At 46.6% G+C, this 27,692-nt stretch overlaps 6 protein-coding genes across 6 annotated transcripts; 4 read left to right on the forward strand and 2 right to left on the reverse strand.

Annotated features, from left to right (window-relative positions):
- Positions 1 to 699: 699 nt before the first annotated feature.
- On the reverse strand, positions 700 to 12,750 carry TRV_03721 (hybrid PKS-NRPS enzyme, putative; the record flags this gene model as incomplete). Its single annotated transcript, XM_003022115.1, has 7 exons — positions 700 to 1,030; positions 1,169 to 1,852; positions 1,892 to 3,458; positions 3,567 to 5,411; positions 5,462 to 6,159; positions 6,208 to 12,007; positions 12,117 to 12,750. 7 exons carry the CDS (start codon positions 12,748 to 12,750, stop codon positions 700 to 702), a joined length of 11,559 nt encoding a protein of 3,852 aa, XP_003022161.1.
- A 1,872-nt stretch (positions 12,751 to 14,622) lies between these two features.
- Positions 14,623 to 16,315, forward strand: TRV_03722 (uncharacterized protein; the record flags this gene model as incomplete). Its single annotated transcript, XM_003022116.1, has 3 exons — positions 14,623 to 14,766; positions 14,839 to 15,240; positions 15,299 to 16,315. The coding sequence occupies 3 exons, from the start codon at positions 14,623 to 14,625 to the stop codon at positions 16,313 to 16,315; spliced, it is 1,563 nt and encodes a 520-aa protein (XP_003022162.1).
- A 1,388-nt stretch (positions 16,316 to 17,703) lies between these two features.
- On the forward strand, positions 17,704 to 18,861 carry TRV_03723 (uncharacterized protein; the record flags this gene model as incomplete). Its single annotated transcript, XM_003022117.1, has 1 exon — positions 17,704 to 18,861. The coding sequence occupies one exon, from the start codon at positions 17,704 to 17,706 to the stop codon at positions 18,859 to 18,861; it is 1,158 nt and encodes a 385-aa protein (XP_003022163.1).
- Positions 18,862 to 19,397: 536 nt separating this feature from the next.
- On the forward strand, positions 19,398 to 20,474 carry TRV_03724 (oxidoreductase, zinc-binding dehydrogenase family superfamily; the record flags this gene model as incomplete). The annotated part of the gene is made up of 1 exon (XM_003022118.1): positions 19,398 to 20,474. One exon carries the CDS (start codon positions 19,398 to 19,400, stop codon positions 20,472 to 20,474), a length of 1,077 nt encoding a protein of 358 aa, XP_003022164.1.
- A 2,301-nt stretch (positions 20,475 to 22,775) lies between these two features.
- On the forward strand, positions 22,776 to 23,858 carry TRV_03725 (uncharacterized protein; the record flags this gene model as incomplete). Its single annotated transcript, XM_003022119.1, has 1 exon — positions 22,776 to 23,858. The coding sequence occupies one exon, from the start codon at positions 22,776 to 22,778 to the stop codon at positions 23,856 to 23,858; it is 1,083 nt and encodes a 360-aa protein (XP_003022165.1).
- A 1,506-nt stretch (positions 23,859 to 25,364) lies between these two features.
- TRV_03726 (uncharacterized protein) lies at positions 25,365 to 26,453 on the reverse strand (the record flags this gene model as incomplete). Its single annotated transcript, XM_003022120.1, has 1 exon — positions 25,365 to 26,453. A coding segment is annotated over one exon (1,089 nt), but the record flags the coding sequence as incomplete, so codon positions are not given.
- Between the last annotated feature and the right edge of the window lie 1,239 nt (positions 26,454 to 27,692).

Consider the following 27,692-nt stretch of genomic DNA (forward strand, 5'->3'; position numbering starts at 1 on the left):
ATGTCAGCCAATACATCAAAAAGAGGGCAGATAACCTGCACTTTAACGTTACAGGAGTGGAAGAGCAGTGATGAGATAAAGTTATATTTACCAAGTGATATCCAAACTGTAGAGAACCAAGTGTCACAATGGTGATAATAAATACGAGGTATGAGGATATCGCATTGGGACGCAAAGCCGGAGCCATCTCGTCTTTTGAAGGATAAAACTAGGGTGTATATCCTAGAAACGGGGGGCTCATCACCGTCCTAGAGGCCTAACTAACCAGTATATGTTTAGCTAAAGAGAGTAGTGTTCATCATCTAGTCTAAGCTGTGTAGATCCGGCGTAGTTGAAGGAGTTGATGAAGTGACGTTGAGAGCCGAGGCGCTTATGGTGGAAATGCTTAGTCAGCAGTAATATGAAAAGGGGTAACGGAAGTAGAAGGGGAGAGAACTGGTAGATAAGCGTTACTTGTCCAGGGAGAAATGGTATAACGGGTAAATGGCCGGAGATAGATAAATTGGGTCTATTTGAGGGTTGAGATAGCTACTCATAGGGGAAACCAGCAGGTGAAAGATTACAAATGATTATTAACTAGCAGTTTGCACGAACAGATTCACTAACAAACAGGACAGTTTAAAATGTCTAGTTAACGAAATTGTGGGAGAAAAGAGGCGGAAAGGAGCTGATATCCTTTATTCCCATTCCTCTACTCGCCTATCGAGTAGAGACAATGTGGTCCTTGGAGTTGCTCATTGAGATTTCATGACCAACCATGAACTGGCTCCATCCCTTCTTTTTAGCCAATCCCATCCATTTCAGGGCCGGCATGCCTTCCAGCTTGGACACAGCTTCATCTTGTTTTATCTTATCGGCAAAGCCCTTGATGCTGACGTTGAGAGTACTAGAGTGTGTTATAACTTCTGGATGGCTTAATTTGGTAGCCTCGTCAAATAAAGTCCTCACGATGTCTCCGGCAATGCGTTCGAGAGGAATTATGCCTATACTGCCAGTTAGACCATCTAGATCTGGTTTTCTCTGAGACTGTCTGGCAAGAGAAAGGAGTTCATTTAAGATTTAGTCTGGAACGTTAGTTGTGGCCCCAGAGGCCTTCGCCGGGCGATGCAAGACAGCTCTCAGGTCGAGCTCTTGCGTGGCGTTGGCGAGCACTTTTTCTGCTGCCCACTTAGAGGCGACGTATCCATCATGTCCACTAGCAGGTGGAAAGCCTCCTGAGTACAATGTAACTCCTCCTGAAGAACAGAAGTGAATAGGGACCTTGCGTGGGTATGCAATCTTCACAATTTCTTTGACGCTAGAGACATTTGTAGCACGGAGATGGTAATATGAATCCCAGAATGAACGGTTGGCACCAAGGTGTAGGATTGCATCGAGTTCGCTTGAAAGAAGCATCGCCTCTTTTTCAGATAGACCAAGACGAGCTTTGTCGAGGTTGCCATGCTTAATGACCATCTTCCCCTTAGGATCGGGAATGCGAGTCAAGATTGAGATATCGCTTTGCGGGCGTACAGCTAACGTATATATCTTGGATATACGGTCATCCGCTACCAAATGGGCAAGGACATTTCTACCAAGAACACCAGTAGCTCCAGTCATCATAACCACCATATCTTTCTGTTTTGGAGGTGAAACGTCGGCGTTAGACTTAGGTAGCGTTGGAAGATCAGTTTCTGCAGTCCAGTCCAGTTCCTTGACCCCAAGGGCGTCATCAATTAAGCGAGCCATGTTTTGCAGGGTCCCCGCATTCATTATATCAAAGAGCTGGATGCTAACGCTGAAGCTTTGGCGTATCATTGCTTGCAGTTTAACAAGCATTAGAGAATTACCTCCAGCATGGAAGAAGTCGGTGCTGGGTGTTAACGAGTGGGCTGCTGGAATTATCTCGTACCAAAGCCCAGCAAGATGGGATTCAGTTTCCGTCTGTTCAGTTAGCTCCTCTGTTGACTTCTGTTCTACCTTCGGGATCGGGAGAGCCTGCACTGCTTTCCGGTCAACCTTGAAATGAGCCGTGAATGGAACATTGTCTAAGGCAACAAAGACAGTAGGAATCATATACTGCGGTAGTGGTAGAATCGTTGGAAGTCGGGCAAGCAATTCGTCGCGATATTCTGTATACGCTGTGGAGAACACAACGTGTGCTACTAAGAAGGCAGAGTCTTGTTCTCCACGCACGGTAGCAACAGCATGGGTAAGGGCACCCGTCGAAGCTTGAATTATGGTGCTTTCGATGTCTTCAAGTTCGATACGGACACCCCGTAACTTGATTTGGGTATCACCATCTATTCGGCCCTCAAAGAAAAGAGCCCCTTCTTCAGTAAGACGGCCCTTGTCTCCAGTACGGTACAACATTCCTTCTCCCCCAAAGTTGTTTGCAATGAACTTCTGTCTAGTTAGTTCATCATTGTTCAGGTAACCCCCGGCCACGCCTACACCTCCGATAACAATCTCACCAGCGAAGCCGAGAGGGAGGGGGTTCATCTTAGGATCCACGATAGCGACAGAGTAATTAGGCAACATGAAGCCTACTGGTGCTTGTGTACCGACCACCATAGAACGATATGGCAACTCAACCTTAGCACAGGACATGGTGATTTCAGCGGGGCCATAGCTGTCAAGGAGTCTGATCGGCATCCCCAACTTTCGGAATTCTTCAAGGACAGCATCTGAAGCAACTTCCCCTCCAAGAAGGGCACACTTCCAAGATTTGCATTTCAGGAGATTGTCTCTTGCGTAACGGAACCACATTAGATATTCTGACGGTGTAGTAGCAGTATGCGTTATCCCCTCTGAGGCCATGATATTAGTGATTGATATAGGGTCACCACGCTGCTCCGCCGGAACAACGTAGAGGGCACCACCATGTACCAATGCGGTAAAAATCTGTTCGAGTGATTTGTCGAAAGAGTATGCGGTTTGGTGAAGGACGTAGGAGGCAGAGCTCTTCAAATCAAATTGTTTGGAGCAGCCTTCTAGCTGTTTTACGATGTTGCTGTGATTGATATGGATACCTTTGGGGGTCCCTGTTGAGCCACTAGTGAACAGAATAACCGCGGGTGCGCCAGGTTTGGCAATGTTCGGCATGAATGGGCTGTTGGTAGGTAGATTGGTTATATCCACGACTGCGGAGGCTGAAGTATTGATGTGTTCCACATCTCCGAGAGTTTGGCTATGAGCAAGAATCGCTTGAGGCCGAATTTGATCGACAATCGCAGCAAGACGAGGGAAGGGAGTCCGGAGATCAAGAGGAACATAAACAGCTCCAGCACGGAATATGGCAAGCAGTGAGCAAACCCAGTCGGCAGTGGGCTGTTGGAAGACAGCCACCTTGTCGCCCTCAGTAACATTAGCTGTAACCAAGGCGGAGCAAATGGAGTTGACACGGCGTGCCATCTGTGAATAAGTCATGATCTTTCCAGTTCCATCCTTGAGACAGATATTGGTGCCACGTTCAGACACTACATCATCAATATGATGCATTACCGTAGCGGCCCATTGGTATTGCAGTGAAGGGCCTGAATTGAATTAACTTCTCGTTTCTTCAAAGTTATGATTTGGGAACTTACCGCGGCCGACTTCAATCGCATCATTAATCGTCTTACTATCCCAAACATCCGGTGCATTCCAGTTTACAGCTGGGTTATCAGCAAAGGCCATCAAGAGGTTCGCATAGCCTTCTAGCAAAAGTTTGGTATGTTTTGCCGTGTATAGACATTGTTGAAGGCGTAGTTCAAGGCGGGTATCACCAGTAGCATTTTCAACAATATCGAGAGTCATGTCATATCCAGTCCTTGCAAGGTGCCACTTTTCACCTATAGCATCAAGACCCATGTACTTTTGTTTCTCTTCGACACCTTGTCTGTAGTCCACGAAAACCTGGAAGATGGGAGTGGAAGTTGCTGACCGAGGGATTTTTAACTCATCCAGAAGTATGTCAAAAGGCAACTTAGAATGGGCCAGTCCTTTGTACACTTTGTTTCGGACCTGTTTTACAGCGTCTCCGAACTTCTCTGCAGCAGAGCGTTCGAAACGTACTGGAAGGAGGTTGAGGAAGAACCCAAGGGTGCTGATAAATTTGTCATCCGTCCTATTTGCGTCAGCAACTCCGATGAAAAATTCATCACAGTCGTCTAATTGACGGAAAACAAGAGCCTGGAGGACTGCAAGATAGAAATGAAATGTTGTCGAGCTAAGAGATCGGGAAGCAGCTTTGATTTTCCTTGTCAGTGCTGGCTCAAGGCGAATGTCTGCGCTATGGGTACCGTAGACATCCAGGGGCAATCGTGTGCTGGACTTTGCAAATGGAAATAGGGGAATAGGGTTGAGGTTTGTAGGTATAATTTCACGGTAGTATGCGAGGTCCGCTTTCATATTACCATTATCCCAATCTTCACGTTGTTTTCGTGCAAACGCTCCGTACTGTGCAGATTTAGAAATAGCAGGAAGCTTCTGTCCTTCGTATGCCTTTTCAAGGTCACTATAGAAAATGTTGAAGCTGAATCCGTCCATGCCAATGTGGTGACATCCAATGACAAGGTAGTGCATCGTTTCAGAGGAAGAAAGCAGAGATACTTTCATGGTTTCCCAACTATTTAGGTCCCATACGTGGGATCTGATTTCATCAAGCTCCCTGTAAGCGCCAGATTCGTCCTTACAATGCTTGACAACAAGTTTGACTGCCGATGTTGGAATAACCCCTTGCATTGGGTTCTCCATATATTCACCGGTTGAAAAGTATCTTGTGCGAAGGGCATCATGCCTTAAAACCACAGTTTCCAAGGCTCTTTCCATGTCTTTAACACGAATACGACCGCTAAGCCTGACCAAAATTGCCATGTTGAACGTTGTTTTATCCTGGAGAGCTTGATTAAGGAACCAAAACCGCGATTGCCCAAAGGACATGATTTCGGTGACTTCTGATTTAGCTAAGCTATCGAAGTTTTGTCGGTCAGACTTGATTTCCTTGACTTCGGTTGATAGTAATATGGCTGGTGTGGTAATATCAGGAATAGATATTGCTGCTGGGTTGACATTTGTAATTTTGAGATTGGGTTCGGCCTCTTGCATAGTAGGAGCTGACTTCTGCACCATAACTGGTGTAGAAGAAATGGTGGGAGTCTCTTCAGGTGGTGCAGGTTTTCTATTGGCTTCGACTTGAGCCCCTTCGGCTCCTAGGTTAGGGGTAAGGTCGGGGGATATCCGCAGCATGGCATCATTTATCAAATCAGAGACAGATGAACCACCTAGGACTTTGAGAACTGGCATGTCGATATCAACTTCTCGGATAAACCAGGTTCGAATCTCAACTGCAACCAGTGAGTCGACCCCCTGCTCTACAAGTGAAGCTGTTGCATTAAAGTCATCCTCTTCTGGGATACGTAGCATCTTCTTGATTCTTCGTGTAAACCCAGCTAATGAAATGTTAGTTCTGTTTTTCTAGAAAAGGTAATGTAAGTCTTACATTGCATGATATCGCAAACTTCTTCCTCTGTTGTCGCCGTAAGAAGCTGAATCCTAACGGGAATTTGGGCAGATGAAGTGCCATCCTGTTTGGCTGAAGTACGTTCCAGAATCAAGTGGGAGAACTTGCTATCTTTTAGGTAGGATGCTCTGATATCTCCATCCGCATAGGTAGGAACAACGCCGGAAACGACTTCGTGGCTTTCGGTCGTCCCTGGTCTTCCTCTGACGATTGCTTCTGCAAACAAGGTGTGAATGTCCTGTTCAGAAACATTTCTGTATCCAGATCGAGAAAATTGGTCGATATCTAGATCTTCGGCGCGCTCAAAATAGCCAAGGCCAATAAGGGACGAAATGGCGATAACGGATGCGGCAAGACCCTTACGACGACGCTGCAAGCCTAGAGATTCCATGAAACTGTTGGCGCCTATATAGTTACTCTGACCAGCGTTGCCAATTAGGGCTGTAATGGAAGAGAACAAAATAAAAAAGTCAAGGGTATTCTCCGAGAAAAGGTTATCCAGGTTGATTGCTCCAAGGACCTTTGGCCTTAGAGCTGCCATAAGGTCGTCATAACTCATCTTCTGAAAGAGACTGTCAACCAAAACCATAGCTCCGTGTGCAACTCCACCAATAGGCGGCATCGTGCGGCATATTTTGTTATAGCAAGCTTGAAGAGCATCCGTGTCCGTAATATCCCTAGGCCTTGTTAGAATAATTGACACCTTTTAACATTGATAAACTTACAGCGGCATTTGCTTTATGGTTGCCCCATATTCGTCTTCCATACTTTCGATCCACTGAGCATTTACCTTAGGTCTCCTGCTGGTAAGGACAACATATCTCGCCCCTCGGCTTATCATCCATTCTGCGAGAGACTGGCCCATTTCTCCAGACAAACCAACCATGAGGTATGTTTTTTCTGCAGTGAAAAGGTTGGCGTAAGGGTCAATAGGCTCGACAGTAAGCGGTATTTGGGTATCGACCGCCCAATCGACTACTAATAGGCGTTTGTTTTTATCAGAATACCCAGGAACCTTATCCAGAGGCAGACTAGACCTATTCTCAGGCACCATGAAGTTAGCAGCCTTAGAAATATCAAAGCCTGTGGATAAATATTTGGAGACAAGGTCAACGTCGGAGCCAAAGCGTTTTGCAATCTTGTTTCCGAAAAACAGATATCGGTTTGATTGTTTGCAATAAACGGGCAGGCACTCCAGGAGGTTAGATATAGCCTGATCGTCCGAGAAATTGGAAAAACTGATGAAAAGGGATACTCCTTTGGGCAACTGCTTTCTCAACAAACGGCGAGGGGTTTTGGGATGAATATAAGTCCACTGTGGCCCCTTCTTTGAAATTTGTGTAGTAGTGAAAAAAGTTCGAATCTTTTTCGACACTGCTAGCTTGCTAATGGCAGCAGCTACAATTTGGTCAGGCTCATGGACTAGAATAGTACTGTTCGTTATGGCGTCCTCGATGATCAGATGCGCAACGAGATTAGCAGCAATTGAAAGAAGAACCTGTGCTGAATTGGCCTCCCCACTGTACGGTATGGTCCACGGCTTTGGAATATGAACCACTGACTTGCTCTGATCTGAGAGAGCGATGACATTTTCACCGGAGTTATTCTTGCCATAGCACAAGAAGAAGTGTCCCACCAAAGGGACTTCCACGGATTGAAGCAGGGATTTCATTACAGTAATTTCACTATCACCATCTGACCCAGCAGTAGGTTTAAGAGGAGATGGTTCGAAAAGGTCATATGAGTCTCCCTTAATGGTCAATTCAATACAGGATGAATTGGCAGGGACTTCGTGAGTAATACGGCGTTTATATGAATTGTATCGGTCATTCAGCTTATCTGCAGACATAAGTCTGGGGGTATAAATTTTGTTATTCTCCAGATGATACTCAGATTCATCACTCCATAGAATGGATCCTGGAACAAGTCGACTGTTTGCCTCATTGAGATTGACGTGTCGGAGTAAGGTCTCCGCAAACAGCTTAGCAGAGTTTGAATCCAGTAAATCAACGTCAAGTGCCTGGAAATTGATCCCAGAATACTCTCTGCGGAGGGTGCGCGCCATGCCGACCAACATGCGGGAGAACGGGCTCTCCGATCTGTTGCCTTTGGTCACCCAAAGAATCTCCCTGGGGGTTGAAAATACCTCCTTAACGCCATCAAGCTTCTGGGGTTGGTTGTCCATGAGCTCTTTCATAATTGGTACATCTAGCTCAGCCAAATTTAAGACTGTGGCAACCGCGTCGCTCTCGCTGTTGCTAAAATCATCAATTGAAATTACGTTTGAGATCGAACTGAAATGCGGCCGTAGGATGTTCGCACATTCTGTAACGATGTTGGCAACTTCATCAGTACTTCCACCTATAATAACAAGATTGTCGCGTGGTGGATGAGCGTGTTCAGGGGAGAGAGGATCTCTAAGAGTGTAGATTTGGGAATCCACGGCCTGGGTCACCATAACAACCAAGTGGTCTATAGAGTCAATGTTGGGAGTGAATGTGTCAACACCGGACCATCCAGTTCGCCTGTACACTTTATCCCATTCATCCACGGTTATTGTCGGGCCCCATGGACGACCTGTTTCAGCACCACACCACCAGCCTGGGAAGCCAGACATCGAGAAACCCTCTCGTAAGCTTGGGAAGTATGTGGCCACCTCCATGTTGATTAACCAACCACCTGGTTTCACAAGTTTGCGCACATTCGACAAAGTCAAATCAATATCAGGGCCAACATGTAGAGCGTTTGAAGCAAGAACCATATCATAATGACCTTCGGTAAATCCCTGCTCGCTGAGATCCTTTTCCATGTCAAGAGTTTTAAAAATCATGCGATCTGCATATTGGCTAAATCTCTCCTCTGCCGCCTCGAAAAATCCAGAAGAAATATCCGTGAACGTATAAGTTGAAAAGGCCTTTCCTAAAGTAGGGAGAATCATTCTAGTTGATCCGCCCGTACCGGCACCAATTTCGATAATATTCATTCGTGGATATCGGTAAGCAATTTGAGCAGCGAGGTTTGCTTCCCACTGGTTGGTGATATCCAGGCCAATAGCCTCCTCATAGAAGCGATCCAGGATGTTATCCTTCAATGCATACTCGTGAATATTTCCACGAGTGCGAATAACGTGAGCAATATTTTGGCCAACTGCTCTGAGAATACCAATATCAGCACGATCTCCGGCATCGGCAACAAGAGACTCTACATAATCCAAGGTATCATTCACAGCATCAGGCCCAACAAAGGGGTGCTCCCCATCAATAACTTGCTTGTGCACAAATCTGCACCACCTAAGCATATGTTTGAAGTGTGGAAGAGTTTCCTCCTCCTCTTTAGTGGTGATGGTATTCAGGAGTTGGTTGATCCAGTAGAAAGAGAATCTCTCAGAAACCCTCGCGATATGAGCGTCAGACTCGGGTAAACGATGGGGAGAGGCAATAGCGCCGTCCGGTTGAGCTAGATCGTAGACAAGGTTGGAGAATAGCTTAACATCGTTCTCCGCTGAAGCCTTGGCCAGTGGAACAAGGACAATGCCTTCAATTTCCATGAGAACTCCATTCTTATTGGGGGCAAAGACTTCAATGTCAGCTGTAGGTGTATCATGTGTTCCACTGGTCACAGCAGCTTGCCAAGGCCAAACGACTTCTTCACCTGGTGGGAAAACTGCTAATGACGGGTTAATTGATAACCGGTTGATTTTAGTAGGAACATGGATAGACCAGAGCCGGTCATCTCCGGGAGAACTGAATGCAGCAAAGACGGCTTGGAAACTGGTATCAACAAAACCAGGGTGCATAAGGAAATTGTCTTCCCATGCTTCGCCGCGAGAATCAGTGATTTCTCCAACTGCTGCATCCTTCCTGCGAAGGATGGAACTGATTGCCTTGAAGGGCGGAGAATAGTTATAGCCCATGTCCGATAGATACTTGTAAAATCGGTCAATATCAACATTTGTCATGTTGAACTGAGGCATCTGAGAAGCTGAAAGCGCGTTAACAATGGGGTCACCGAAACGAAGAGATATCTTTCCTTTTCCGTTCAAAGTCAGTACGTTATCACCCTTGGGGCATGATGATATCTGAAAGCTAGCGCTGACAGAATCATGATCGGATGACAAGACATTAAGGTTGAAGATAAGCTCTATCCCAGTAGTATCATCAAGAAACGAAATAGCACGAGCAATGTCAACATCCTCCAGTTCAATCAGTTGCACGTCCCGGTTGCTCGCAAGAGTCATTATAGCCTCAATCGCCATACACACATATCCAGATGCAGGGAAGACATTCTGGCCCTGCAATCGGTGACCAGGTATCCAAGTGATTTCTTTGGGGAATAGGATATTTCTCCACTGGATTTGTGTTCCTGTAGTACCTTCAACAACATTTACACCCAGCATCGGATGTGGGGCCTCGCGAGTAGTATAGGAAGTAGCTATACGGGAATCGAGCCAGTAGCTCCTTGAGTGATCCCAAGAATATCCAGGAAGTTCTCCGGACAAATTATTGCGTTGAGCACCTGAAGACATCACTTTATCATACCCTTCAAAATCGACAGCAGATGGGCCAAAATACTCCCAGATGTAGCCGAGAGCAGAAGAGAATGCCTTGACATCATCGACACCGCGCGACAAGAGGCCAGTATAAGGTGTACCACCTATACCAGTAGCTTGCTCCAAGTTTTCCAGGCATGGTCCTTTCAACGCGGGATGGGGTCCGATTTCAATAGCCAAGTCAAATGGACCTGACTCCTTCACAGCAGTAATCCCAGCCTGTGAAAACAAAACGGTATTATTCATGTTGTCAGCCCAATATTGGCCATTGAGGTTGGCGCAGGCCATCTTTGTATCGGGGATGACTGAAGAGTACCACGGGATGGAGGGGTTTCCGTCTCTAAACTGAATGGAACAGGAATCCATTGCCTTTAAATACATTTCAGAACACGCATTCATGTGGAAGGAGTGGTAAGCGGTGTCCACTCTGAGCTTGCGAACAAACTTAGACTCGTCCTTAAACACCACTAGAGCTGCATCAATTGCATCCTCATCTCCTGAGAGGGTCACACTGGTGGCAGCATTGCTTGCTGCAACAGTAATACGGCCGTAAAACTCCTCAAGCTGGCAAAATTCTTCGGCATCTTCAAGAGTTGTACCAACTGCCATCATTGCTCCTTTCTTTCCAGAGGAAGAACTAGCGAACTTGGCGTACAGCCCGCGGTAGTAAGCAACACGGATAGCGTCTCGAGCAGAGATAAATCCAGAAGCATAGGCAGCGGCAATCTCGCCAGAAGAGTGCCCAATCACAGCCTTGAATTCCAAATTGGTGCCAGCAGCTTTAAGTAGGTCTACCAGGACAATTTGAACGGCAGTACAGAGTGGTTGAGAAAGGGCAGCTTCAGCAAGGCGAGAAGATCGCTTATCAGCCTCAAGCTCCCCCCGGATGGACCAGCTTGGCCGATCCGCTTCAGGGAGCTCCTGAAGAGACCGGTCGAGATCGGCGATAATGTTTCGAACATGAGCGGAGGCTTTGATAAGTTCGCTACCCATAGTTGGCCACTGAGCTCCTTGACCAGTGAAGACACCAAGCACCGTCAGTTTCTCAGGGCCTGAAGATCGAACACCCAGACCCTCCTTTTGTTTACGGGCTGCATCTATGGTGGCAACGATATCAGTTGTTGTTCGGCCAGAGATAGCGATCTTATAAGCCAGCGCTGAGCGCCGCTTTTGCAAAGTCCAGGCAATGTCACTAAGATCAGGAGAGTTTTCTAGATTCAAAAACTCGGAGAATGCATCAAGGATCCCTCGAAGGCTCTTCTCTGAGTGTGCTGAGAAGATTAGGGGGGTGAAAAGGGGCGTGTTGTCGCATGGCTTGTGTGACTCAACCAGTTCATAACTTTCAAGAATTGCGTGAGCATTAGCACCGCCGAAACCAAAGCTGTTCACGGAGGCACGCATTGGCTGACCAGCTGGGGGGGATGGCCACTGGTGGCTTGTCGTTGGAACTTGAAGATTGGTGTAGAAAGGCTTGACCTTCTCGGCAATCTGGTTAAAGTGCAAGTTTGGCGGAATAGTCTTGTTTTGTAGGGCAAGAGAGGTACCAATAAGACTGGCAAGGCCAGCGGTGCCTTCAGTATGGCCAATAATGGTTTTTATAGATCCAACCCAGAGCTTCTTTTCAACAGTTTGGTCATCATTGAAGAACGCTCGGCTAATTGCTTCGGCCTCTTGCGGGTCTCCAGCAGGTGTACCAGTTCCATGCGCATGGAAGAACTGAGGCTGGTCGTTGGGATCTAAGGGGTCAAGGCCAGCCTTTTTGTATGTTTCTCTAATCAAGGCTGTTTGAGCAAGGTTGCTCGGCATGGTTATACCAGTAGTGCGGCCATCCTGGTTGAAGGCAGTCTCCCGGATGACACACTCAATATGATCACCGTCCTTGATAGCCTGGCTCAGGGTCTTCAGAACCACAGCCGCAAGGCCTTCACCTCTCGCGTAGCCGTTGGCACCTTGATCCCACATCCGTGACTTTCCATCTGGAGAAAGCATTTTCAGCTTACTTTCCGCGATATACATGCTTGATGACCAAAGAGTTAGCAATTAGCAAGTCAGTTGTTGGGGGGGGGGGGGGGGGGGGGGAGATACCAGGGGTAAGGATCAAGTTGGCTCCACAAGCAACTGCGACATTGCAGTCGCCACTTCTGAGGACCTGAACGGCTTCATGGACAGCTACCAATGAAGACGAGCAGGCGGTATCTATGGTCATGGACGGGCCATGCCAATCGAAGAAGTAGGAGATACGGTTAGCCATAATGGCACGAGATATCCCGGTTGCAGCATACTGCGGTAAACAGTCCCAGTCCTTAGCCAGCATGCCAGCCCAGTCGTCACACATGAGCCCAACATAGCAAGCAGTAGAAGACCCGCGGAGACTCTCCATGGTAACGCCGGCCGCGCATAAGGATTCGTAAACCGTTTCAAGGAGCATACGCTGCTGTGGGTCGATAGCCTCGCATTCGTTTGGTGGAATGTTGAAGAAAGTTGCATCAAAGGCAGAAGGGTCTGCCTCGAGGAAATAGGATTTGGTGACGTTGCTAGTACCATGATGGGCGTTATCTTTGTGGTGCCAAACATCAGCATTGAAGCGATTTTGTGGAACGGGTTTCGAGAGATCATAAGGCTCCTTCAGCAATTCCCATAGCTTTGATGGAGTGGTGGCATTGCCGGGAAAGTTGCAGGCACTGCCAATGATGGCAATTGGCTCCTTGCGTTGAGGCATGGTTGTATACTATGCAGTTGATCGACAGTGGGGGGCAAAAAGAGTGAAGAGTGGTTGACAAGAAGTATTCATAGGGAGAGGAGAGAAGGAATACCACAGACTAATATTAATCTGTTATTATTGCCCCATCAACCGTGACGGACTTGCAGAAACAGCATAGTTTGCTGACAGCCTAGTGTTCGGTGTGTTAGTGCAACCGAATCGGTTCATTCTACAACCTTTTTTCGGTGACTCGACGGCCCAGCAGACAGCCCTGGGATGGCAATGCTTTAGTTATACTAGCCATGGTCCATAAGATTGCAATTGTCAGCCTATATTTGAAGTTTATTACTTGACCGACTGTGAGGGGGTCTCTGGGTGATACCAATGCAAGGATAAAGGGTATCATCCAAGCCGAAACCGTATTACCGGCCACATCGTGCTTATCCTGCATTTTCTCTGTAGATTCACTTAGACGTGAAGAGACCGGGTGGGAGCATCCCTGACTGCTTTCACAATTTCCATATTCTTTCAGCCCCAAACGTATTTTTGTATTGCCATACGCGTGAGACGGGACTAACCCTGGTATCTTCCACTATAAAGTTACCCTTTCTTTCAGCTGAGAGCTTCGAAGGACAATGCAGCGGTAGCATGGGTCAAAACCAGCTTTTGGGACCTAGCTAGGTGATTTGCCAGTAGCATTGAGAGGGAACTCAAAAGTCACCGTTCTCGGGGAGTTTTCCGGCGATGGGGGCATCGCGGGAACAACCACAACAACCTTCATGCCGAATCCGTGCTTGCAAGCCCGGCCAATCCATCCATGAGTTCCAGCACCTTGTTGACCTCCAGTTAGTGGGTCAGGCACGAGGAGGCAAGCAAAAATAATGAACTACGGGCAACTCCAGTGTCACAAGAGAATTTTCAAAGCATAGTCACCGAAGTCTAGCCATCTCCCGAGTTCTTGTGAGTGCTCGACGGATGGGCAATAAAGCTTGAGTAATATTTTGCCGACTAGCGCTTACGCTGGTGCTTGTATTCGGTAGTTGACGATCTCTCAACTACTCCGTTGTGAGGAGCTGGATGCTTCGATTGCGGTCCGCAAAGATGTTGTCAACAGATGTCTGGAATTAGTCAAAGAGCTTTAAGCCACACCTTCTAGGGTCACGTTATAGCTCCATGTTTTTCACCAATAGCATAGCTGTAAATTTAAGTTTAGTTTTGAGTTCAGCCTGACACTCACTAAATCTCAGGAGAGCTAGTTAGTTACTTTGGTTACTAAGCCATCCAGAAATATCAACCAGATGCTCGCATTTAGCTGTGGAGATAGGGTGATTCTCCCCTGCAGCGTTCCAGGAGGATATGTAAAACAGCTTCACATAAATGGATGTTCTAGGTGTGAGGCTTTGTGGAATGAAAAGGTCGTCCGATAGTAAGTCACCGGTGCTCGCCCAGGATGATATTTAGCAACCAGGATGCCAGATCTGACATGTACCTAACTACCTTAAGGTATCCCCAAACAACAAAAGAATCATACTACTTTGCCCGAGAACAACTGATTCTTTTATTATATCTACGGTTCTATGTAACAAGTAGGCGTCCAGCAAGTACGCCGAAGGGAGTAAGGGGCAACGAAAGTAGAACGAGGTAAAACCCAAATATGCCGTAACGGTGGCGACATGGCATACAGCTGACTCCAACCGTTGGTATCATCATAGATACTTCTACATCTATACCTTTTATGCACATTTAATATATCCTGTTTCATGAAGTTACATGTACGTCTATTTCCTTTTACGCTCTACCAGATTGCGGTGTAGACGACCCGTGGTCGTCAACATTCAAGGTAGCAATTGCCTCCTTAATCAAGACAGAACACAGAGACACTGTCGGAACATGAGCACCGGCCAAGCCGCGAACGAAGATTTTGAGCGGGACGGTGAAGTTGGGGCAGACGAAGAAGTAGAAGAAGCCGCCTCACAGTCTCCTCCTGTGAACAGCGGCTATCTTCCGCTACCATGGAAGGGCCGATTAGGATATGTCCGCAAGCACTCGACCTTCCACGCACGGATAACGGCTCTGCGGCCTGAATACCGTTTCTGACCTTTATAGGCATGCCTTAATACCTACCTGCGCAATGCAAATCCTCCGGTTTTTTGCTCGCGGACCTGCCGCATTGCTTCTATTCTTGAAAACCGACACCCTCTTCGAGACTCATCTCAACCCCGACATGCTACCAAAAACCGTCCAGACCGTACTAAACCTCCAGATATAGCCAGAGGCCAAAAATTTGTGCAAGAGTTGGGTTTAGCGAATACCCGGGATTTGGTAACCATGATCCGCTGGAACGCACGGTTTGGAATCCGCTTCATGAGAATCAGCAGTGAGATGTTCCCCTTTGCGAGTCATGCAGAATATGGATATAAACTAGCTCCGTTTGCATCCAAGGCCCTAGCTGAGGTAGGAGCTGTTGCCACCGAACTTGGTCATCGTCTCACTGTTCACCCTGGCCAGGTAAGGATGCATCTGAATTATAGGGCATTCCTAGTCATCAGACACTAACAAGGGTTAGTTTACTCAACTTGGCTCACCACGCAGAGAGGTCATCAGCAATTCTATCAGGGACTTAACATACCATACAGAGATGCTAAATCTCTTGAATCTACCGCCTCAGATGGATCGTGATGCAGTTATGGTTCTGCACATGGGTGGCACCTTTGGGGATAAAGAGAGAACTCTCAGCCGGTTTAGAGAGGCCTACTTGGGCCTGCCTCAGGATATTAAAGACAGGATTGTCTTGGAGAATGATGATATGAGCTGGACTGTGCATGACCTTCTACCCGTATGCGAGGAATTGAATATACCCTTCGTCCTAGACTATCACCACCATAATATCCACTTTGACCCGGACCAGATTCGGGAAGGCACCCTCGACATAATGACGCTCTATGATCGGATAAGATCAACTTGGATAAGAAAAGGGAAAACACAAAAGATGCATTACTCCGAGCCCACCCCAGAAGCAATAACTAAAGTGCAACGACGGAAACATAATGCCAGAGTGTCCACACTCCCACCCTGTGATCCAACCATGGATCTCATGATTGAGGCTAAAGATAAAGAACAGGCTGTTTTCGAGCTGATGAAGATCTATAAACTCCCTGGTTTCGAAAAAATAAACCACGTCATTCCACATTACAGGGAAGATTGGGTGAAAACTCCCAAGAAAACTCACATGCTCGTTGGGACTAGCCAGCTACCAAAGCTCAATCCGGAAGAGGCGAACATGGGGGGCCCATATGGTCGGGTTTACTGGCCTCCAGGGATGGAAGAATGGCTCCGCCCTCGGAAGTGTAGATTGATACCTAAAGCCAGACCCCGGGTGGGTGGGGCAAAGAAGAGAGAAGAGGAGTCGTCACTGGAGGAAGGAGAGGGCGAAGACTATTTAAAACTCACGAATACATCATCTGACAAAGAGGAACCGGCGAAACGACGAAAGTTCACTGCAAAAAGTGAAGACCAAGAGATCCAGAGCCCTGAAAACCCTTTTGGAAGAAAGTTGCGAGCAAGAAAAAATGTTACGCTGTAACAGCAGCAAGCGGTAAACACTCCAAGGGATCTGTTACACGACCGAAACTACCAGTTCTTTGAGGTTGAGCTCTAACTATTGAAGAGGTTGGCCGAACATCGGAGTCTTCAACATCGGCAGTCTCTAGCTCCTTGGTCCTCAAAAAGACATTCAAGCTACAGTACTGAGCCAGAAAAGAATGATGACCTCCCCGTATTCGTGGAGAGCGATCGATGATTCCTGCCCACCCATTTGTATCATTCTGTTTTGGCTTGACTTTGACTATATGTATCCTCTTAGCTCATACAGAATATCTCACCACTACCTTTTGCTTCATCTGGGCTTTTTGAATGAGAGATCCCTGTCGTAATGAGCCATTAATACGTATTCTCGTTGGATTTGTTGAGGAATTTTTAGGTTGATCTCCGATCAGAAAGGCATATCAGCTGAACAAGCATATCCTATAAGTAGTTAGCTATGCGGGGTTTGGGGAGCCGAATATTGGCCAATCGGCTATAGTGTGGTGATAGATACGACTGTATGAGAAATATGGAAGTATGGTTTCAATTATCAGATTAGCTGCCGAGAACTTCCTGGTTTCATATCTTAACTGTTGAGGCGCATCCCAAAACTCGTGGGTGTGGGTCTCTTCGGCAAAGGCAGCGAATTATATCCTTCAATTCCAGGCAAGCTTGGAAATTGAGTGATTAGTCAGAAAGCTTTCTCAGACGACATATCATTGTTGCTCTTGGGAGCGAGCTCCCTTAGTATTTCTAGTATCGGAAATAGTGTATGAAGAATCTACGTTGATCGCGCGGGTTCTTGCTATTTTAATCACACCAACAGGCGGAATACTTCTCAGTTTACTTGTCAAAGGACTCATTTAAGTAACTAGTACAAATATGGGCGGTCAGGTCATTTTTGGTGCTAGACGAATTGTTGAGCGAGATTGGAATCGAATTGTCCCGTGGCTAATCATTCTTCTTTGGTACCCGACAGTTTCCGGGATCTTGATGCCCTTGCAACTCGTGCCTATACTTCTAAGTGTGAGGATTCTTGGAGTAGATTACAAATCATGTACCCAGGCCTGCAGCCCGGTTCGGTGACTTTCGTGTCATATTTATATGTCGCCGGTGGAAGACGAGAGGGACACCGTGAATGGGAATCGCTCAACACGCGTTGAATAATAATTTCGCTACCGAAATCCTGAATTTCAAGTGGATACCCCGCAACGCAATTTGCCTCTTCCTCTATGTGCTATCATAGCTCAAATATTGGCAATATATGAACCGGTTTCACCTATAGAATAGCTACTACTCCAATCGCGTTGCCATATTCAGCACATATCTGCATTCATCCTTCTCAAGTCATATATTGCCAAACAAGGGTGACTTTCCAACAACGTTGAAATGCAATCCGCACGACCCATCATCTCTCATGTCAAACAGCATGACCCTGTGATAGACGGGCCAGCTCCTCAGATCACTGAGTACAAACACGTTTTCTTCCCTCGCCTCGCCTGTATGAGCAAAACTCATTTAGAGGCATGGATCTTCGATGCTGTCGACTTAACAACCAGCAATGTTGCAGTAACTATGACATTTTTCCGAGACGGAACGCAAGCTGCATTAGGAAAATGCCCAATACGTACCACATTTAGAGCCAGCTTGCCGGATGGGGCAAAGATTGCAGGTGAACTTTTCGCTACAGAGAGTGTTGTGGAAGTTATCCCAGAGGACGGAAAGATCACCGGGAAATGGGTAGGAGGAAAGAAAGAGGACGAGCCTGGCGATGCAGGATGGGCACAGTATGAAGTGTCACTTGATATGTCTGAGGCAACTGTTACCATTAACCTGCCCACTATCCGGGGGACTTTGACACTTCAACAACGAAGTGGGAGAAATATTGAAAACTCTACAGAATCCCAGTTGATGGGGCCTGGCCTATCTTGGGTTCATTCAATTCCTCGTGCAAAGGCAACTGTGGACTTCGTATTTATCCAGGATGGAGAATCCAAAAACCTACGATTTGAAGGATATGGAGGTAAAGACTACTGCCGTTCTACCGAGCCTATGCAAGATATGATGGAAGGTACTACCTACGTTCGAGGCCACGCGGGTCCTTACACATTCGCACTCTTCCGTCTTTTTAGTCGTCTGCATCCCGGCAAGACATATACCCGGGCCACTTTGGTGAAAGAAGATGCATTACTTTTTGAAATGGTCTCAGATGACAGTGTCTCCTTGAGTGACAATTACTTATCGTTCCGTTCTACCTACAGCGGAAAACTTAGGGGAAACTACTCGGACCACACGACGGGCTACAGAATTGATTTCGTATCTCCCGGTCAGAATAAGCACTGGTCTTTTGAGCTCAAACATGAGACGTTGTGGTGGAGCATGCCTACGGAGGCACCTCCCGCAAAAACAGGAAATAATGGCTTCATCTCAACAGTAACTGGAGGCGAAATCGGTGAGCCGGCAAAGCAAGGGATGGCTACCATTGTACATATTCAGATGACGGCACTGAAATCGGACTATAAAGGGATCAGTAACCGTCAACTGTAAAGTTCACAGCGACAAGGGGTGTCAGAAGTGTTTACTTGATGAACTGAGAAAGTTTTGAGCTCAAGCTGTCATTATCCTTCTTTTGAATTTAATTATACATGGAGCAACCTAGTCTCAACGCCTGCAGGCTTTTTTTTTTTCCCATTTGGTCTTGGCCGATTTCAACAATAAGTCACCGCTAATCTGCAAAGGCACAAGATCCCGCCCCTTTCAGGGACGAATGGAATGGATTGGAATGGACTCCCTTCCGTTCTTCTAGAGGGCATGATTTTTAACTTCAAATTTCGGCGAGAACACTTTCAGAGCCTTGCATCTATGGCCGATGGCGCCGATTCGGGGATTTTCGGATGTTGAATTGCAACCATGCTTCCATGACCGGCACCGAGGAGATTTCACGGTGTAACGAGAGAAAAATATAATGCATTGCCCAAGCTGCTCTCGTTTCTAGAAAATAAAAAGGATCAAGCAGGAGAAAACCCGTGCACTGTCCTCTTCTTTCCAGTCACACTGCAGAATCTAGACTACGAAACGCAGCAATGACCCAGCTCCCGGACAAACAAACGGCCCTTACCTTTGGAAGTGATGGAAACTTGCGGGTCTCCCACGAAGCCCAGGTGGCCACACTCAAGCCAGATATGATTATTGTTAAAACAGCAGTGGTATCGGTAAATCCCGTTGACACTAAGATGGAAGCTGGGTTTTCAAAACCTGGGCTGATCGGAGGGTGTGACTTTGCCGGTGTTGTTGTGGCAGTGGGCTCAGGGGTAAAACGAAATGTCAAAGTTGGTGACCGAGTTAGCGGCGCAGTGATGGGATCTGATCCACTGGACCCTTCGTCTGGAGCTTTTGCAACTTATGTCAGTGCCCCGGCGGACATAACCCTGACTCTTCCCGAAAATGTTCCCTGGTCTGTCGGTGGAGCGATGTCCACTATCTGGTTCACTGCTGGCCAAGCCTTGTTCCAAAATCTCCTGGCGGAGCTAGATGTCTGGCCAATACTGCGCCCAGCAAAGGAACCCAAAACTGTTCTTGTTTACGGCGGAAGTACTTCAGTAGGGACAACTGCGATTCAACTTCTCAAACTCGCGGGTCTCCGCCCTATAGCGACTTGTTCTCCCAAAAACTATGAGCTGGTCAAGAGCTACGGAGCGGAAGAAGTCTTCGATTATCGCTCCCCAACCTGTGCTGAAGACATCAAAAAGGCAACTAGGAACAACTTGAAATATGCACTTGACTGCATCTCGACGAAGGGTTCGATTGATATCTGCTATGGAGCCATTGGCCGTGCTGGCGGTCACTACACCTCCTTAGACCCTTTCTGGGAGTCAACAGCAAATACTAGGAAGGCCATTAAGGCTACCTGGATTGTGGGCATATCAATGCTCGGTAAAGATATTGCTTGGCCACCACCTTATGAACGGCCAGGCAGCGAGGAAACAAGGGCGTTCGGCGGGAAACTGGCTCAAATCCTCCAGAAAATTCTCGATGAGAAAAAGATGAAGCCGCATCCGCTTAGAATCAAGGAACAGGCAACATGGTATGACGTCCTCGAGGGGCTGGATGAGGTGAAATCAGGAAGAGTGTCGGGGGAGAAGCTTGTTTTCGTTTTCTGAACTGTTACTTCACGATGTAGTATAATCTTGCAACCCTATCCGAGTGCAGCGCTCAAGAAACCTATGAGTTTTCTCGAGATAACCAATCTTAGACAATATCGTGCTCATGCACTCTGTCAATGGAGTCCCATCTTTGTACGGAGTAGCGGGCACAGGGATATCCTAGCTTGTTAGTGATGTGACTCTCAGGACCGGCGTGTCGGTCATACCTCGTTATGGAAATTGGAAACCTTTTGCGCAGGTAAGATATCACGATAGATTAACAACTGGCCTAACGGAGAATTCCAGGCAGTTATATTTATATTTTTTAACCCGGTGCGAGTGGGCTGTAACTCGCTGGCTTCTATGGAAGACGGGATGCGCCGTGCCAAGCTTTCAGCTCTTCTGATGTGTATTTTTGGCTATTTGTTAACTAGTTAAGCTTAACTAACTAACTAATAAGCTTATTAATTAGGTTAACTAGGATGAGTGCTGGCCATCTTCATGCGACGACGAAGATCGCCAGCCTCGTGTTTTTGTGCTCCTCATACAGCCAACAGACATGGCAGCTGGGGAGTATGGTCGTGACGATGCATTCTCCTTGCTCCCTTTCGAGGCTGTTAATTATCCGGCTAGTTCTGGGAGGCGGACGGACCCAGAAGGGATACGGCACAAGTCACCCATGGCCTCCCCAACTTCGCAGCATACGAACCGCGAACTCAATTTAGGAATTAACTGGTCCGTTATATGGCCAGGTAATATCATAATTCTAGAATTTGCGAGTGGTTGTTGACTCGTTAGCTAACTGCCAAGTCTTACATACATTTGCAGCATCGTGTCTCTGGCTTTTGGCTCCGAAAGAGTGCGTGTTTCAGCTCTCCCAATAACATTACCCCATGGTTAATTTGCAGCCTACTCCGCCCCAGGATAGACGGAGGAGGGCCAACTGCAACCTCATTTTGTCATGATCATACGGGATCAACAAGGGCAGATAGGTGCAAAGTACTCCGTACATGTTCTTTTGTACACGTGGAAATGTTTGGGGGAAATAGAACTCGTGGCTAAATCGATAACCATGGTTGCCGATCCAGGCCGGACGCTTCACACGTTCGTATTTCTCTTTTTAGCTTCAGTGTACTTACAAGGCTAGAGGGGCTTGCATCGCCATCGAGGAATTCAACTTCACTGCACTGACAAAGTTGATGTGCAGGAGAGGGCTTCTTCTATACCAAAACCTCACTGTTCAGTCGTGCTCCTTCAGGCTATCAGCGGCGTTCTCCTACTCACTGTTTATACGGAGGGCAGGAAACCAAGTGAAAATATATACCCTCTTACAATCCCTTCTATGTGTCTCTGGCTGGTCATTGGTTGGCCTGTCAGTGGGAGAGAGAGACTGGGCATTCTTGGCCCCGACTTAATCCCTGGGTTGTTCAGGGACTTAAGAATGGTTATTATTGCTAGTTTTCGTGAAGTAAAACAAGCTCTTACCCAAGACTTCTTATGTGTGGTTAACTCTGATACCCACTCTTAAATGATTGCAGAGGCGCCCTCTGTTTTTTTGAGTAACCCGATGCTCTTGGAATAGCCTATGCGTTCAATACGAGAAAGACCATGCTTGAATATATGTAGATCAATCCTGGGAGGAAGCAAACCATCGCCTTCAACCACAGAGCGACTAATTCAGTTTGTTCTTTTGAGAATGCATTTAGTTCGCTCTCTACCTTCCATTCTTCAGGACTTACGGAGTATTTAAAGCACATGTCTTTGGATGAGCTGCACATCTTTCTATTGACTTGAGTGATAATATCTTCTTCGCTATTCTTGATATGGTCACCTCCTCTCGCTCTAGGACCTTCCAGTTTCTCCAATGCGTTCACGTCACCCCTCAAGACTACCAAAACAATGTTAAGAGAACCAAAATTTGCAGCAAAACCTGTCCACAATAGGCCACAAGGTCAAAAGAGAAAGGCTGCGCAGACAAGTTCAACTGAATCACGATTACGCCTGGCTTGCAATCGATGTCACGCCCAAAAACTAAGATGTTTACGGTCCGATGGTACCGAGCCTGGGAGTAAATGCGAACGTTGTCGGCGTGCATCTGTCCCGTGCGTCTATAGCCCTCCAAATCGTATAGGACGGCCTGCAAGGTCAGGAGTATCGCCTACGACTTCGGTTGGTGGTTCTTTAAAGTCAAATGGCGGGATTATCCCTCTCAATGCTCCTCGGCGACCATCTGCAAGCTCTCCACTACGATCAAGCCCTCAACCACTCTTCCTTCTTCGCCAGGGGGGTGCTGTTGACTCACCCAGTGATGATTCCGGAATGTTTGATTTTCACATAGATGAATCAAATATTAAAGTTGATATGCTATCATTTTATAATGATAGTATACCGTTCCTGGAGAGCTCGGCGGCTTTAGTTACAGAGAAGCCAATTATGCAAGACGTGACGTCTCAAAACATACCAGTTTCTCCATATACCAAGGAAACCAGCGAAGTGTCTAGAGGTCAATGCTCCACCACGGAGATGGCACCTGATAACTATGTTCGAGAATCTATGGTATTTGGGCTAGCACAGTATGATCAGCTGTGCTGCCTGCAAAGAATGAGGAGCTGCACTGGCAACGATAAACGGGGGGTATTCTCACGACTGCGCAACTATCCAATACACGGAATGCTGGAGCATGTTCGAAGACTCACTGAGCTCATAAGGCAGCTGATGCCTATTTCAGACAGTGGCGATAGTTCGCCGCGTATATTATGTTCGGAACTTGTCAGCGAAACTATTCCCGACATCGACTCATGTCTATTAAATGAGGAAGCCTTAATGAACGACTTTTCCGACATGCTGGCACACCCGTTTTCAGAATCCTGTCTCAGCTCCGGTGATAGCATCAGCCGATTATCTCCTCTCACGCCAAGCAAGCAAACACCAGTCGATACTTCCACGATTCTTCTGTTTGTTTCCTGCTACCTTCGCCTTGCACGAGCATTTGCCTTGTTCTTTACGGACCTCCACGCCTTTCTCCTTTTCCCAAGTGCCATTGATCCCACCCCTTCTGGTGAACTCCGGATATTTCCAGGACTAAAGCTGGGCTCCTTTCAATCTTATGTAGGAGTAAGCTTGGAGATATCTATAGCTATTCAGGTCAGCGAGCGCATGTTATGTCGCCTCCATGACTCACTTGGCCTATCCTGGAACCAGTGCAGTTCAGAAAGCCTTCCCAACTCTCAATTGTCGGTGGATGCATGGAGCAACGCCGATACAATCACTCGGGCCATGATAAAAACCATTCAGGCGCAGGAAAGAATAGATGCGCAAGATGAGAGGGGTGATACATTCACAAGGCTATTACAGATAATGGAGAATGTTAAAAAGCTGGTCAAAACACAGCCATTCTTGTGAAATTTTTCAAACTGACACTCTTCAACTTTATTTTCCTCAGTTTCTTCTTTGCTATAAGTGTTAGATGTTGGTGGCATACGGAAGCCATAGGACCTAAATTCACGAATATCGCTCTGCATATTTATCGAGATACCATTCCTCTGTAATATCAGCCCACACCCAGCGTTGCAACTTGCCGACGACCAAGCCAGGTCTCTACTGGCCATTTTATTTTATGGCTTACTCCCAGCACCCTATATCATTCATTACGGCGTAAGGTAAGGCTTGCCATAAAAAACAAGCATCCAAGGACATGCTTCGGCAGAGCGGTATTCTCGTAGATTTCTTCATCCCGTCATCCAAGCCCACTCTAAACTGGGGATCCTCTCTCTGCCCAAATATTCGTTTCTAGATGGTAAAGAAAATCTACGGAGCAGTCCGGGCTCAAAGTGAAGATAACTATCACTAGTACCCCAGAACCAAAGACGACCCATTGCTGATCAGGGTTGCGAAATGCTTTGGTTGAAATGCTTCTCTAAATCTTTGATAGGCTGCAACGCCACCAGTTTGAGGACCATGCTTGGTGGCGTTGTACTAATTAGTAGTTATACGAGAAGTAGGGGGAAACATCATGGAATTGCAAGCTGGAAAAGGAGAAACCTCACGGATCAATAATTCAGTTAACTATAAACATTCTCTCCTTTACCCCCATTTTTGCCATCTTCTGGCCTAAGATGATTGATGGTTAATTGGGAGATACAGATTGCAGACCTAGAGTTTTATAGTTTTTGTTTCCTTAACCCCTTACCGCTCTTGTGGCATAGCTTAATCTCTATTAAAGAGAAGATGTTACAATAAAGCAAGCAATCGCAATGGAAATGTATCCAACGCAACCCTTTCCCGCCAGAGAGATGCAAAACTGACTAGTTACATGCTTTTTTTGGCCATTTATCCTGTTGTTCCGGGTCGTACTCGGTACGAGTATGTAGAATAATAGAATAATACCGATTATACGCTCCTTTTCAACGAAGAGGCGTAGACTGGGCTCGATATATATATATGAAAAAGCTCTTTGCACAGAACTAATCGAAGGTCTTTGATATTTGCATTCCAGGGTATGCGGTTTTAAGAACCCACAATCAGCTTCATTCTCCAGATATATGATATGAGCGTTGCTAGAGGAGATCTGGTACTATGTCGTACTACGGCAGGTAGTTAACACTGTCATAAATGACTTCCAGAGGAGTTATTAGGTAGTTAATCTCATAGCGCTGGTCCATGTGGAGTACCACCCAGTTTCGACATTTTGGAATTCGATCCAGATGGTTGCGTTGTAGACACTTCCCTCCTGGCGTCCGCATGCCCCAGATGTATTTATGCGGCTGACACTTCTAGCCGTATGTTACAACTCTTTTCCATCGTTGAAGCACACCTGCCTTGTGCCGGGTGAGGTTATTTGAATCATAAATCGATGAACCCAGCATCAATCCAGTGTAAAAAAGCTACTGGACCTATCGTTCCATCGATTCACATCTCTCGTACACGCTTCGCTGCCCGGGATGTTAGGGAATCGTCTGGTAGGCCGCTCCGCTTTGTGCCGGGTAAGCTACTGGTGCGGATATCGTTGTCGTCCTGGCTTACCCGTCGGTTTGGGTATTTCCCCTCAAATCCTTCGAGGCAATTTGCTGTAATTGGGCTACCCGTTGAAAAGTATGGGTGCTCTAATGCCTCCTTTGCCGTAATCCTTTTCGCTGGGTTATATTCTAAAAGCCGTGAGAGAAGGTCAAAGCCTTCTTTCCCCGGAGTTCCTGCCGTTGATGATGGAGAATATGAACCGTTCTTCAAACAGGCGTTATACCATGGCTCTAAACTCGATGGCTTATGTATATGGCTTGTCCCAGGGCCCAACGCAAAAGCTTGAAGCTGGCCATATTCGGGCATCGAAGCTAAGCCAGGCCAGTTTTGCTTCAGGGGCATCCCGAGAATTTCCATGATTTTCAGCATTTGATTTCGTTGGAAAGGCACATTTTTCTTGCTATCCATCTTTGCCTCCTCTCCCTTGAATATTGGGCGGAGAGATAGTAGCTCAGCGAATATGCACCCAACCGCCCAGAGATCGACAGCTGGGGTGTAATGCCGGCAGCCAAGGAGTAATTCAGGTGCGCGATACCATATTGTCACCACGACCTTATCGCCAGAAAATAGCGAGTTTAGCGGTTTATAAAATAACCGGGCAAGCCCAAGATCGCCAATCCTTACTGCACCGCAAGAAGTTACCAGTATGTTAGCTGGCTTGAGATCACGGTGCAGAACCCAGTTTGAGTGAAGATATAGAAGTCCGTTGAGTAGCTGGAAGAGAATTGACTTCACCATCGGTGCAGGGATGGCATGTCGCTGAGGCTGAGTATGATGGTGTATTATCTGCAGGAGATCGTGCTCGGTATACTCAAATACCATAAAAATGCATCGATCCTCAAGAATAATCTCGACAAGTCTTACGACATTAGGGTGGTTTAATTCAGTACACAGAGCAATTTCTCGAACTGCAGATTGCGAAAGTCCTGTGTATTGGATTGTTTCTCCTTCTTTATCAGGTTTGAACCTAGAGTTATTTTTCTTGTTAGTATTAGCTTAATAAATGATGAAGAGATCCTTTACTTTTTGATAGCAAATTCGCCTTTTTGTCCATTTTTACCAACGGCTTTATAGACTCGCCCATAGGTACCGCTGCTTATGAAACCAACGATATGGTATTTCTCTCTTATGCGGACTTTGCTAGTATAACCGAAGCCTGGAGACTTTATCTGGTTGGCAGAGTCTATATTCATATGTTAGCGAGTATCCAGGGGTAACCGGAGGCACAGGCCGTAGCCAAGATCATGAGAAAAACATCAAACATAGAGAGAAATAAACAGTATGAAGACTACCAGTTAGATATTGATGGATAAATAAACAACCAGCGTTATACTTCTTTTATAATAGATCCAAATTGTGATTGTCAATCGGGGTTGAGGTAGCCGGTAACACCGGAGATGGCAGGAATCAGCCACGGCATTATTATCATTGATCAACAGTGAAGAATATGAGACCATCATAGAAATTCCATGCTAAAACTTGAAAGGTTCAAATAAAAGGGTATAAAGGGAACTATTCAGCGTAATTTGAAATCAGGGTTGGATATCAAAAAGTGCATGTGTTCTGAGGGCAGGATAAATTGGTGAAAAGGTTGTCTTTGAGGTATAATGCGGGTGAAAGCCCTCGGGCTAGCCTTGGGAAGTTGAAACTGCCTTACCATCGAAGGCCACTTGTACGGTACGGTGTATGCCTTTGGTCGTTGATCGAGAAGCCATCTGAAGGAGGTGGAATCGAAATAGGCACTCAAAATTTAGCGAAGAAAAGAAAGGGGAAAATAAATTATGAAAATGTCAAGCAGGTCATTGGAAACAATAATACAGTCTAGAAAATAAGAATTAAAAAAGAAGCCATTATATATCTATTGATCCATGCCGGTGGTTGTTCTTCGGAGCGTCGCAAACGCTTTGCGGACGGGACGTTTTGATGGCTCCGGCCCGAGCGGCCAAGATGGGTCACGTGAACATCCCGACGTCCATTGTTGATATTTGCCTCCGAATACTCAAATTCTACGTCTAATTCTCTTGTGGCTGTCGACCTTGCTGCTGCGATGTGTTTAATATAATTGATCTACATGTAGGCACACAATTTCTACTCAGAATACCGAGACATAGCTACACGCTTTACCCTGTATGGTGGTTGAGGGCGTGGAATATTTCCTCCCTTACCATGAACATTCAGGACAATCCTCGTCCGTTCCATTCCCACGTAGTTAATTAAAAG

This window comes from Trichophyton verrucosum (genome assembly GCF_000151505.1).
Source record: "Trichophyton verrucosum HKI 0517 chromosome Unknown contig00302_1.f1.exp, whole genome shotgun sequence".
NCBI lineage: Eukaryota > Fungi > Ascomycota > Eurotiomycetes > Onygenales > Arthrodermataceae > Trichophyton > Trichophyton verrucosum.